Genomic DNA, 13,817 nt, shown 5'->3' on the forward strand with positions numbered 1-13,817 from the left:
AGCTCTCATATGCGGGAGTCCGAAATTGTGCATAAGGGAGCAGACAAAAGAATTAATTTACAAGTTCTGGAGACAACCATGAAAGTGAACAGAATTGCAAGTACTGTGGATAACAAATGCCCGGAGTTGGATCCGCCGCTTAAGAAACGGGGAAGGCCACCAGGACAGAAAAAGAAAGTGTCAACTCGACCAGAGGATAGCATCAAAGAGAGACTCAGAAAAACGGAGCAGCTGGACAACTCTCGGCCATCTTCAGCTGAGCTGCTAATTAACAGATATTTGACAGAAGCGATCGCTTCAGGGCAGAAACCGAGGGATTTTGCCATCATTAAGGAAAAAAATACCAGCATGCAAACTATGAATAATGTTTCTGCAAAGAGTTGGGCTAGTGAAGTGGAACGGGAGGATGCCCGATCCACACATCGTCAATGATTTTAATGAATATCCTTGTTTGGAACGTCCGGGGGCTTACGGACGAGTCTAAACTCATACTCAAAGAGCACTGTCGATCTTTCTCCCCTATGGTGATGGGCATCATTGAGCCTAAAGCTAAGTTTTCTAAAGTTCCTGCTTCTTTTTGGAATTCCCTTAATGTTGTTCCTTGTCATCAAAATGCGAGAGTGAATAAACGTTCTAATATTTGGTGTTTTGTTCATCCGAATGTGATTACTACTGTTGTTTTCTCTTCTGAGCAGGTGGTGATTCTGGAGTGCATTCTTAATAACTGTAATTTCAAGGTGGCGATTGTCCATGGGGCGAACTCTCATATTCTGCGCCGAAGACTTTGGATCGATTTGTTGGACCATGTTAATGGTCCCTCTATTTTTATTGGCGACTTCAATGCGGTCAAGGGTGCTCATGAGCGTAGCAGTGACTGTATGCCGAGTGCTACCTCTTGTCAGGAATTCAGGGAGTTTATTGAAACTACTGGTTTTATTGAACCGCCTTCGGTGGGTCTCAAGTTCACTTGGTCTGGTAGACGTTTTATGCCCTCTCATGTTGAATCGACTATTGATCGGGCTCTTATTTCTGAGGAGTTTGTGGATAGGTGGGCTGACGTACATTTGCAGGTCCTTCCTAGATTCCACAGTATGCTGAGATACAAGAGAAAACCTCATGTGGTTTCTCACCTTAATATTGGGGGTAATGTGGTTTATGATCAGGTCACGATCAGTCAGCACATTGTGCAATACTTTTCCAATCTTTTTGAAGAGGATAATCATGCTGATGTTGACATTGTGGAGATTGAGGCGAATATTGATTCTGTTATTGATGATTATCATAATGCCCTCCTCACAAAAATCCCCGATGAGGCTGAGATCACGGCGGCTGTTTTTGGTATGGATGCCTCTAGTTCGCCTGGTCCTGACGGCTTCTCTGGAAAGTTCTTTCATCACTGTTGGGGAATTATCAAGGAGGATATCTTTAGGGCGGTTCGCACCTTTTTTCAGAAATCTTACTTACCGAATGGTTGTAATTCAAGCTGTATGGTTCTGCTCCCCAAGAAAGAGGAAGTCCAATCGGTCACGGATCTTAGACCAATTGTGCTCTCTAACTTCTTCTATAAAATTATTCCCAAGATCCTTGCCACGCAGTTGAGTGTTGTGGCCGCCAGATATGTGACAGCTAATCAGTTTGGCTTCATTAGTGGACGTTCGATTCATGATTGCATTATGCTCGGTTCGGAGGGGGTGAATTGCATGCGGCGCACCGGGGGTGGCATTAATATGGCATGTAAAATTGACATCACTAAAGCTTTTGATACTCTTCGTTGGGATTTTCTTCTCAAAGTGTTGAGAGTGGGAGGCTATGACAGTAAGTTTGTGAGATGGATTGATATCATTCTTCGTTCGGCACGTCTGTCCATTTTATATAACAGCAGCTCTCATGGCTATTTTGCTTGCTCCCGGGGTGTTAGGCAAGGTGATCCTCTGTCGCCTATCTTGTTTGGTATTGCTGAGGATGTTCTGAGTTCTCTTTTTCACAATTGTGTTGCTTCCGGTCAGCTTGTTCCCATGAGTATGAGACGTGGGAGTCTTTTCCCGACGCATCTTTTATATGCGGACGACATTATTCTGTTTTGTAAGGCGACGGTGGATAATGCTGCTACCATCAGGAACATCTTGCATGTTTACGGTTCGATCTCTGGTCAAAATTATAATCCGGCTAAGTCCAATATCTTCTTTTCTGATAAGGTCTCTCACTCTTTGAGACGGGCCATTGGACATCACCTGGATTTTCGGATGGGGGTTCTGCCTTTTCAGTACCTAGGTGTTCCTCTTTTTGTGGGGCGAACTCGAGCTTCTTTTTTTCGTCCGATTCATGATAAGATTGTGAATAAATTTTCCAGATGGCGTGGGAAACATTTATCGATGGCGGGTCGGATATGTCTTGTTAAATCTGTTATTCAGAGTTCTCTAACTCACTCCATGATGATTTACAGGTGGCCTCGCTCTCTGTTAAAGGAGTTAGATGCACATTGTCGCAACTTTATCTGGACTGGGAATGCTCAGAAGAAGCCCAACTGCACAGTGGCTTGGGATAGAATTTGTGCTATCAAAGAGGAAGGTGGGTTGGATGTTAGATCTTTCTCTATGATAAATAGTTCCTTTCTCATGAAACGGGCTTGGAAAGTGATTTGTGGTACGGATTTTGGTTATGACATCATGCGCGACAGGTATCTCACGCCGTTTGGTCAGACTAAAGCGGTTGCTGCCCCTTCTTCAATCTGGATGAGTCTCCGCAGCGAAATTCCTCAATTAATCAGTGATACTTATTGTAGTGTCGGTAATGGCCAGTTGGTTAACTTCTGGACAGATGATTGGTTGGGTTTTCTGATTGCTGATAAATGTGGTGTCCCTCACTTCATGCGAGATTTTCTTACTCAGTCGGTTGCTGAGTACTTTTATGATGGTATCTGGCATTTTACTCAAAGTTTTGTGGATACCTTCCCTGAGATTGTTTGTAAGATCATTCTTGCTCCGGTTGGTGATGATTCTGATATTCGATATTGGAAGCCGTCTCTTCATGGGAATGTTACTTCGGCCTTGGCTTTTTCTCATCACTGTCACAGATTTCCTAAAGTCAAATGGGGGAGTTGGCTTTGGGAGAAGCATATTCCGGTACGTCGTTCTCTGGTTAGTTGGCGGATCCTTCAGGGCAGAATGCCGACTTTTGACAGGCTTATTCAGCATGGTTTGATTATGCCTAATCGTTGCGTTTTTTGTATGGCTGAAGGGGAGTCCATGGATCATATTTTTTGGCAGTGCTCGAAGGTGCGCCCTCTTTGGCACAAGTTTTTGGATTGGTTTCAGCAGGCTCATATGTTGGATGCTTCGGACATTCACAGTTTCTTTGTTTACGCTTGGAATCAGAAGATGAGTCCTCAGATTGCTTGCTTCTGGAAAGCAGGAATCATTACTTTGATTTGGAGTTTGTGGAGTCAACGGAACAGATGCATTTTTGAGGATGAGAGCTTTGCCCCTATGCGTTTCCTGAAGGTGGTCAAGGTATCTTTTTTGGATATGGAGAATAATTTCACTAAATTAGGTTCAATGCATAATTCTTGTGATGATCTTTTGGTGGTTAAAAATATTGGGGTCAGACCGCGGGCGTATCCTCCGCCGGAGTTTATCAATGTTTATTGGTGGCCTCCCGTCAATAATTGGATTAAGGTTAATACCGACGGCTCGGCGCTTGGTGCTCCTGGCAAGATCGGTGCCGGAGGTGTCTTCAGAGATAAGTTCAGTTGGGTCAGGGGTTGCTTTCATGTGAAAGGAGGCATCGATTTTGCGTTTGAAGCTGAACTTCTTGCTGTGATTACGGCAATTCAGATTGCTCATGCAAGACACTGGCGTCAACTTTGGATTGAGTCTGACTCAACCTATATCGTGCATCTCCTGCATGAGAGATCAACCTCGGTTCCGTGGCGCTTTGCGGCTATTTGGAAAAGGATTCTTTTGCTCCTAAAGGATTTTCAAATTCAAATTTCTCATATCTATCGCGAGGGGAATAAAGTGACTGATATTTTAGCCGCAGATGAGCGACATGAGGGCTGGTGGCCTCATGAGATTGAGGTGATTCATGATGCTGTTAGACTGGATATTTCTTGTCATAGTCATATTCGGATCGCAGGTTAGCTGGAAGTTTATGTTTGGATGGCGATCGTGGGAGTTCTGGAGGGGCTGCATTGATGAGCTGCGCTGCGGCTTTGGTTTCTAGAGTTGCTTTTGACATGGTCGTTGCTTGTTGGGCAGATCGCGTAATCGGAGATTTCACAGAGTTTTAGTTTCCGGCGACGACCTCACTACGCTCTGATCGTGGTTTAGTGGTAAGCTCACGGCGACGGCATCTTACCGGCTGTGTTGCTTACTTATGTTTGTCTTCTTTGTTCGAGCTAACGGCGACAGAATCTTACCGGCAGTATAGCTTTCCTTTCTGGGCTACTTGGCGACGGCGTCTCACCGACAAGTTGGCTCTGTTTGGTTTTTTTTTTTTTTTTTTTTTTTTTTTTTTTTTTTGCGGGGTGAGAGCCGGGTTGGTTTGGGGACGATGGTTAGGCCGGAGTTCCGGAAAATTAACCCTCCGCTCTCGCCCCCCTTCTTTTCGTTTTTTTTGACGGGCACTCTTTTTCCTTTCTACGGTCTTTCCCTATGGGTTTTCCGTAGAAAGGTTTTAACGAGGCTCGGCCCTTAGTCTGCTTCTCCTGTGCTCTCAAGGGTTTCTTTGGTTTTTTTTTCTTTTCCTTTATTAATAAAATCGCAGTTTAATAATGTTTGTAGCCTATTCTTTATCATAATTACAGCTAAAATGATGATCAATTTTCACGAAACTAGAGTCTAATATATTCTACACGAAAAAACGTTTTCAACGGTAGGTAGCACATCGTCATCGGATAACCAGTGTAGTCGGACATAATATCATCCACGTCCATATCTAATTAAAAAAAATAACAAATGAATAAAACTTGGTTTACGAAACCACACCCAAATTTTAGTCAATATTAAATAATGCTTTAGGCAAACAACGCTGAATATACACCATAACAACCTTTTGATTTCTCAACATTCGTCATACTCTTTATCATTGATTGAAACTTTAGTAAATCTCCAAATCCAAGTATTTGTTCCACAAATTTTAATAGTCTCATGCAAGTTATTTCTGTACATGGAGACTCCACAAGTTGAAATTTAAAAAATTTAAATAGGCAAGACTCCAATTCCAATACAAGCTTCAACTACATTATTCATCAAATTTAAAAGAAAACATAAACACTACTTTTTTGTCTCTCTATGTAATTTCACTACTAAATCCTCAAAACAGGACAACACATCCAATTAATCCAATCATAAATCTAGTTGCTGAAAACGCATCGCCATAGCCATAACCATAAGCCAAGCTAGAAGAAGTGTAGGAGCTCTCAGAATCCATGGCCGGAACTGTGCTGTTAAGCCTACTCCCGTTCTTATCACTGCAAAACAGAAACGTACAAACATATTCATTCATCGTCTGTGTTTTCATATAATCATATAACAGAGTGGGTGATGGGGGAGCTTCAGCACCCCCAACCAATTTTATTATTTTCTAGCGCCCACGGCCCACCCCCTGTGTATAAGTATAACTACTTATTCGAACCTCTCAGCTTGAGAAATTATACACGAACCATGACCTGCATCAACATGTAGGATAAAAACAATCAACAAATCAAACTTTATACATAAATCTTGATCAAGAAAATAAATAAATATTTACTAGGAGTGGTGGAGGTGACGGTGGCCACCCCATTGAAATCACAGCTCCCAGCAACCCTCCCCATCTGCTGATAATACGAGTCGAACGCATAGGTGGCGTGCGCCGACAACGTGTCCGGCTCAAAGCACGGCTGCCCCGCCATCAGCGCCGAGCAGTCCACTTTCCCGGCCCCACAAGCCCAGTCCAACGCCGCCTGCACCATTTTTGGGTCCGCCCCCGCCTTGGCGGCGCAGTATGTTTGGTTCGTGCTCTCATTTGCTGCACCGAATTGTATGGTGTAAACAGATGTTCCATTTGCTTCGAACAATCCCCAATTCTTCTCAGAAATGGGGTCCGTTTTCGAATCTTCGTTGTAGAGTTCATAAATGTAGGCACTGACAGCGATACCCGGATGCCTAGGAGTTCCACTTTTGTTCATCACATGTTTCACTAGATTAGTATTGTACGTTCTTGCATTGTCCGACGTGGCGTCCGTGCCGCCTTGAGACGGCCAGCCGGTCTCAGCCACAACTATAGGAACATTAGTGATGTTGAGTTTAGCCATTGCCGAGTAGGCGGCGTCAACCATTGCATCGAAGGCATTGCTATAGCGAAGGCTAGTGTTGGCATCCACGGTCTGTTTGCTTGGCTCGAAGAGCGCGTAATCTAACGGAAAGAGGTCGCTTGATCGCACGTGTTCGAGGTAAGGGTATATGGTGATCATGAAATGTGAGTTTGTAGACTGCAAGAACTTGAGCAAGGGGACGAGCATGGGGTCCAAAGATTTGTTGAAGTAGGCTTGAGAGGGAGGGACGGAGTTTTGGATGATTGTATATGGAAGAGGTGCAGAGATTTTGATCTGTTTTTCAAGATTTGCAGCTGAAAGAGCTGTATACATGTGTTTGAGGGCGTTGGGAAGAAGGGCTGGTGCGTCGACGCCGATGCAGATTGTTGTGATGTTTGTGTGAGGGTAGTGCGTTACAACATTCTGGGACACCCATTTTGCGGCAGTGGAGTTGGATAGGGATATGCCTAGGATTTGGTCGTTAGGCACAGAGACTGCAACTGTTATGCTTGTATTTGCGAGTGCGAGGAGCATGTCGGCGTCGGCGTCGTAGAGGCGGACGTGCTTGATTTCGTGGGATTTGAGGAGGGCTGCCGCCTCGCTCGATGACACTTTTGTTCCGATGTTGACGCCCACGAACGCCTCTGCACCAAAGAGACATCATTTCCTTATTTAAAATACCACCTTCACAAATATATAAGTTTAAGAAATCAAAAAACATAAATCGATGTCCCCAACGGGACACCAAACTGTCTGTGAACAATGAGGTCTAGGACATCACGTGTAATATGTCGGAATAAAACTAATTAAGGTTTTAGAAAATGCATGTGTGTTTTCATGAGAAAAATGTTGCAAGTGAGTGGTGATTGTACCTTGAGCAGCTGAGGCTGTGAGCGTGGAAACCAAAAGAAACAGCACTAATATTTCCATGCTTGCTTGTTCTTCTAACTTGGAAGCCCTCTTAACCAAATGTAGAAAAGCAAGAAAATTTAAAACGATGAAAAGGCTATGGAAAAAAGAAAAAAGTAAATGGAATATCAACTTTTCAAGAAAATTAAATAGGGTCGTGCAAATGCAAAAGAAAAAGGAAATTGAGGAGGTGAAAATGGTTGAGAATCAATCAGTAAAAGTATTATCCAAACTGTATAGAATTATCTTCATTCTATCATGTTCTTCTCTTTACTGCTTTTCTCTTTGGAATTTAATCTTTTCTTTAGTATCCACTGTCTGCAGCTTGTGTGTCTGTTATTCGAAGCTTCAGCATTGACTTTGATGAAAGTAATTTATGTTTGTGATAGCCTTTAAAGAATTAGCTATTTATTGACCTTTTTGTAATTCGCAAATACTTGTATATGATTAGTTTTATATATGACATTAAAACAAAAATAAGGCTATGGTGCAATAGATAAAGCACTCTCTTCTCATTGAATCTAGGTTCAAACCCATTGACAACAGTACTGTAATAGCTTTGTGGTCCAATAAGGTGTTGATTCCTAGCTAAATCTAAAGATGTTAAGTTCAATTTCTAAATGAGGTGTTTTTATTTATATTTATATTTTTTGATATAAATTTATGATACTTTTTGTAAAATCAAATAAAACTTTTATTAACCGCAAATAAGATTTTTCTTAATACTAACAAATAAGACTTTAAGTTATTTGTAAATAAGATTTCACTTAAACGTAAAGAAGAATTTTCAGATTAAAATTGCACCAAAAATTAGATTTTAATTTTACACGAAAGGTTCTATTTTAATTAAAATTTACACGAAAGTCAAATTAAAATGCCTGCTTCATCAATGAATCATGAAACTTGCACAAAAACAAAAATTTCAGATTATATTTTTCAGTCGTATCCTTTGTAAATCTATTTTCTTTTTCACGAAAGCTTTTTGAAAACTTCTGCTGTTGAATTGCGTGGTTGTGGCTTAAAATTTAAAATTTAATTTGGCAACGAAAAGAATTAATAAGAATTTTTGGGTAAGTTGCGTTTGCGTGTGATTGTGGGTTACACGAAAATAAGATTTAATTTGAGTATTATGAATTATAGGATAAAATAATAATTTTATAATATTTATTATATGAAGGGCTAAGTAAAATAGGGAGTGTTAATAGAATTATCCATTTATCCTAAAAGTGGACTTTACTATAGAAATTGAGCCTGAATTTGTAGTTTAAACTTTTGAGCATCATAGCCCAAACGATTTCGATTCTCTAGCCCGGTCCACTGTCACTTTATTGAACAAATATATTTGACCCAATCACTTCAAGCCTGGTTCGATTTTTTTGGAGCACATAATTTTGCTGCTCCAATGAAGTTGGGTTAATTTTGTTGCTCCAATGAAGTTGGGTTGGATCGGTCTTAGCAATTAGCTAAGTTGACATATAAGCTTCAGCAATATATCTTATAATTTTCACTATTGTTTTAATTGCACCAAGGTGGAAAAGGATTAGAAAACTAGGACTGAGTAAACTAGCTGCAGGAAAAAAGAGTACTTGATTTTGGGGAAAAATGATATGGACTTAGAAACATTTTTTTCCCTTTGTTTGAAGGGAATATAAATTTTTTTGACGCACTTAATTTGCTGCAAAACATACATCAGTATTTCGACAATTGAACTGCATTCAACTGCGTACTCCGATTTATCAGTTGATTTTATGTGCATAGTGTGATCACATGTCACTATAACACGTGTTATTATTACTTAAGCAAATAGATATTGCGCCACCTATGTTCAACTTTGTATAATTGATATATGACTCGTTAAGAAGCCTTAGAATTTCAGCTAAAAAGAAAGCCCTAAAATTTCATAAATTATCTTCTGCAAAACAAAGTAATGCTCGAGCCTCTTGGAACTTAATTAGTTCTTTAATATGATGATTTATAAATGATGATGTCCGTCATGATTTTGAATTCAACCAATATCTCAAGAGTCAACTACAAAAAATGCATTTGTAAACAATGACTACAAGTCTACAAATACTTTTACGTAGGGGTAATTATCATGAAATTCACATTTCATCGTGAGGACTGAAAATACCGTATTGACATGTAAAGTTATTGTATTCGCTCTAAAATTAATTACACTAAGAAAAATATTACTCCCTTCATTCCATTATTCATGACACGTATTCTTTTTTGGATTGTCCCAACCTACATGACACATTTCCTTTATTAGAAAAAATCAGGGGGCATTTAAGCATTAAAATATTCGCTAATTATACTTAATTAGATCAAATTTTCGGACCTTAATTAAATCAATATTTCGAACCTCAAAATTTATTTCATTTTTTGCTCCCTCTTCAATTCTGTCGCTCTCTGAACCCTAATTCTACCTCTTCTCTCTCTCTCTCTCTCTCTCTTCAATCCCGCCACTCTCTCTAACCCTAACTCCATCTCTGAATCTCTCGAAGCTTCTCCTCTTACCCTTTCGAATCTGCACTCGTCTCACCAGCTAAATCCACCATCGCCTCTTTGCCCTCTTTCCCGATGTTGCAGATCTGAGGATGAATCGAAGGTAAATCACCGAGATATGTCGAAACATGGTGATTCGCTTGATTTTGAATGGATGGGACAATTGGAGGCATGGATCGAATGCAAGGTGATTGAAGATAAGTGCAGAGAACATTTTCAAGGTGATTTAGCCCTTGAAGGTAAATCGCCAAACTCCGATGCTTACCATGATTCGTCGGACTTGTCCGATGCTTACCCTGATTCGTTCTTTTTTGTGAGGAAAATTGGGAGCATCGACACATGAGCGATGCTGTTGAATCTATGATTCAGATCCTGCTTCCTGGATTTTTTTTTGTGAGATCTTTCCTATTTTGGATCTTTTCTTTATGCACAGATTGTGATATGTGGGATTATGATGCAATTGTACTGTGGGAAGTGATAAATGATGGCTGAAATGATAGGATTATGCTCATTCTATGTGCTCTGTCCGAAAATGGTGCATCGATGATTACAATCTGAAATTTTATGAGATGAAACCCTAATTTGATCTTGCATGTTCCACTTGATTATGGTTTGGTTTTGTATGGTCTTTGTGTTGTATGTAGTGTAGTGCATTTCTTGTTTGGCCCTGTTGGATGACCTATCTATTGGTATCTGTTTGTAGCAGTGTGTTATGTGTTGGTATCTGCTTGTAGCAGTGTGATATGTGTAACCTGTGCATACATTACAAAAAAATGTGCTATAAAATCTCAAATTAACAAGGTTCAAATTTGAATTTCATTAGAAACATGTGCATACATTACAAAAAAGCTTGACATCTGTGCATATGTGCTTCTGTGCATATGTGCATCTGTGCATTACAAAAACATGAGCATTCACTTTACAAAAACAACAAAAAGCTTGGCATTCCTGAAATCTTCAAAATGTACTACTACTCCCTTGAATTTGTAGCTGCTGCATGCTACAAGTCAGCCCATCAATTGTGCCTCCAATCATGCCTATAGGAAGCTGCCTTAAGAAACCTTCACTCCCATTAATATTCCACTGCTCAATTAGGTAGGCTATGCATTCCCTGCTGAAATAGAAATTTTATTAAAAGGAAAATAGAAAGAACAAAAACAAGTGAAAGCACCCGCGAGAAGCCACGAGAAACCGAAAAACAAACAAGACTAAGAGAACATTTTAGAGGAAGCATATCCTGCCTAATCAAGGCATCCTTTTTCAAATGGAGAATTTTATAACAGTTTTGATAGCTGTTCCATTTTGTGATAGCTGCTGAAATCTTCCCCCTAGCAGGCTTCCCCTCCTTGCTGTCTTCAAGGAGGAATTGTATTATTGCCGCCCTCTCAAATGTGGAGAGATCTTTTCTCCTAGGCATAGTGTAGGTTTTGTGGTTTTTGTAGGAGCTGTGTAAGTTGTTAGGTTGGAAAGTGAATTGGTCTCTATTTATAGAGGGCAAAAAAACTTGTAAAGTGTGGGAAATTTGAAATTTCCAGATATTGAATGAAAAGGCAGCTTTTGGAATCCGGCGGCAGTTTTGAACCTTTTAATTTACACAGATTTTGCTTGTGATTTTGGATAGGTTTTGAAAGTTTTAAATTACAAAATTTAAATTTAAATGAAGTTTTAAATTACAGAATGAAGGCTTAGTTAAATAAAGGTTTAAATTACAGAATTTAAATTTTAGACTTTAAAATAAATTACAGAAATTAAATTTAAATTTCAGAATTTAAATTAAATTAATTAAATAAATATTTCAAAATTTAAATAAAATTACAGTAATTTATTTTAAATTACAGAATTTAATTAACTTAAATAAAGAATCTTTAAATACAAACTTAATCAATGTATTACACACCTTTACTCCTTAATCTACTACTCCTTAATTTCCGTGCCCAAAAACATTGTCCCATGAATAATGGGACGGAGAGAGTAATAAAAATAAAATTTTCGTTCCCTTCAAGATTCGAACTCAGATGTTTCATTCATCCATCAAAATGATGCATAATGTTTCTGTATAATATTCATAGATGAAATAGATCCCGTTGTCCTGCAGTATTTTAAGTTTAGAGGCAATTTTTGAATTTTAAGTTTTCAACTTTAACTTCCCATTCTATACATATACATAAAAAGAGTTATTAGCGTCGAAATACATTAACTTTGAGATAGTTTAATTTTACACATGAACTTGAAAAGAGTCAAAAAGTGTACATGAACTTTAGTGTTGTAGCAATTTTACCACAAATTCAATTTCTATACATTCAAATGCCATAGAAACCCTTTGATTTTCAGGTTTAGAGATGTCTTATACAATTTCTTTTAGATATGTCTTATATGGTGTCACTTTTTAAAACATCCGATGAGTACACATCGATATTTCGACTTGTCACGTCAACTTTAATTTGAGTGAAAATTGAATTTGTGGTAAAATTACTATAGCATTACAGTTCATGTATTTTTTTACTCCTTTTAAAGTTCATGTGTAAAATTAGATAACCCCTAAAATTAGTGTATTTAGATGACTAACTAATAATCCCATAAAAAAAATACTTCAATGACAGCTTCTTTATCTAAAAAAAGGCAAAAATTTAATTAACTTTTAAAGTTCCATTTATTGCATATTTAATTAAATTAATTATAACATTTAGCAAGCCGTCTTTACAACATACTCCCTCCGTCCGCCAAGATTATGTCACAATTACTATATTGGGCGTCCGCCAAGATTATGTCACTTTCCTTTTATGGCAATGGTCTCACCATCTTCTTTAATATTTTATCCTTACTAACACTCTTTATTTAAAAAAAAATCACTCAAAATTTAATCTCAACCACTCATCTCATAAAGTGGTGGAACCCTTTCTCCACTACATCAAAATCATCACCAATTTTATTAAATCCCGTGCCCAAACAAATTGCCATAATCTTGACGGACGGAGGGAGTATACTATTGTAAAAATAATTCTAGTGTTAGATGTTATTTACAACATATATTCTAATTTTATATTTTTTTATTTTCTCTCTCTAACTTATAAATTTAACACAAAATCTTGAGTACACCAGGGTATACCGTACAATCGGGTTGACCCGTACCAAGAATAGTATTATTTATATGGTTTGGGTCAGGATATGTGTTTAAATCAGGGTACGGGTCAAAGTTTAAGTAAATGTGCACTCCAGTTGTACGGTACACCCGGGTGTACCCAAGACCGGCCACCTCTAAATTTAATTATCCAAACACTTATAATCTATTGAAATCTTACACCTCCTTTTTTAGAGCAAGAGAGCTTATATATATCTTATAATTTTTTTTTCCTTAATTGAATCCAAAAACCGAAACTTAGGAGCTAAATTATTGATATTATTAGCTAAAGTAGAGCTTGGAGATATAATGATCTTTTGTCTTGTAAGGCCAATTTTTTTAGGGTTAAGTATCAAATACACCCCTAACATAAACACCTTTTTTACGTCCAACGCTCTATAATAAAAATTAGATCAATCAAGTCTCTGATGTCCGAAATTTGGTACAATTAACTCTTCCCCTCTAACGGCCATTTAACGAACGTTAAATATTTTATTTTTTAATTCACTACATCCCTGAGATCGCGCCTTCCCTTTTCACAAATTCTAGCATTTTCTTTGGATGTTCTCATAAAGGTTATGTATTTCAAGTGTTTAATCTTCAAACCAAGTGTATGCTTGAAAATGTTGTCTTTGATGATTATAAGCTCCAAAAGCTTATAAAGCTCCCAAAAAATAAGTTACTTTATCCCAATTTATTTTTTATAATCCTATATGCAACAGTCCTTTTACAAATATTTTTCAACTATAATTTATTATTTTCATCATATATCATTCAAGTTCATTTTCTTTGATTTTCTCTCTCTAAAAAAATACCTCTTTCTAACAAAAAAATTCTCTCTCTAGCTCATAAGCTCAATTATCCAAACACTTTGACAACTTATAAACTCTTAAAAATTACATCTTATACGCTCTTGAAACATCTTATAAGCTCCAAGAACTTATAAATTTTTTAATATAAGCTTAATTAGCCAAACACCCTCAAAGTTTT

At 38.1% G+C, this 13,817-nt stretch overlaps 1 protein-coding gene across 1 annotated transcript; it reads right to left on the reverse strand.

Moving 5' to 3' along the window:
- Nucleotides 1-5,180: 5,180 nt before the first annotated feature.
- LOC131001583 (glucan endo-1,3-beta-glucosidase 3-like) lies at nucleotides 5,181-7,288 on the reverse strand. Its single transcript, XM_057928068.1, has 4 exons — nucleotides 7,168-7,288; nucleotides 5,752-6,939; nucleotides 5,635-5,668; nucleotides 5,181-5,470 (listed from the first exon to the last, which is right to left on the reverse strand). Exons 1-4 carry the CDS (start codon nucleotides 7,223-7,225, stop codon nucleotides 5,314-5,316), a joined length of 1,437 nt encoding a protein of 478 aa, XP_057784051.1. The 5' UTR covers nucleotides 7,226-7,288; the 3' UTR covers nucleotides 5,181-5,313.
- Between the last annotated feature and the right edge of the window lie 6,529 nt (nucleotides 7,289-13,817).

This window comes from Salvia miltiorrhiza, chromosome 8 (genome assembly GCF_028751815.1).
Source record: "Salvia miltiorrhiza cultivar Shanhuang (shh) chromosome 8, IMPLAD_Smil_shh, whole genome shotgun sequence".
Classification (NCBI taxonomy): Eukaryota; Viridiplantae; Streptophyta; class Magnoliopsida; order Lamiales; family Lamiaceae; genus Salvia; species Salvia miltiorrhiza.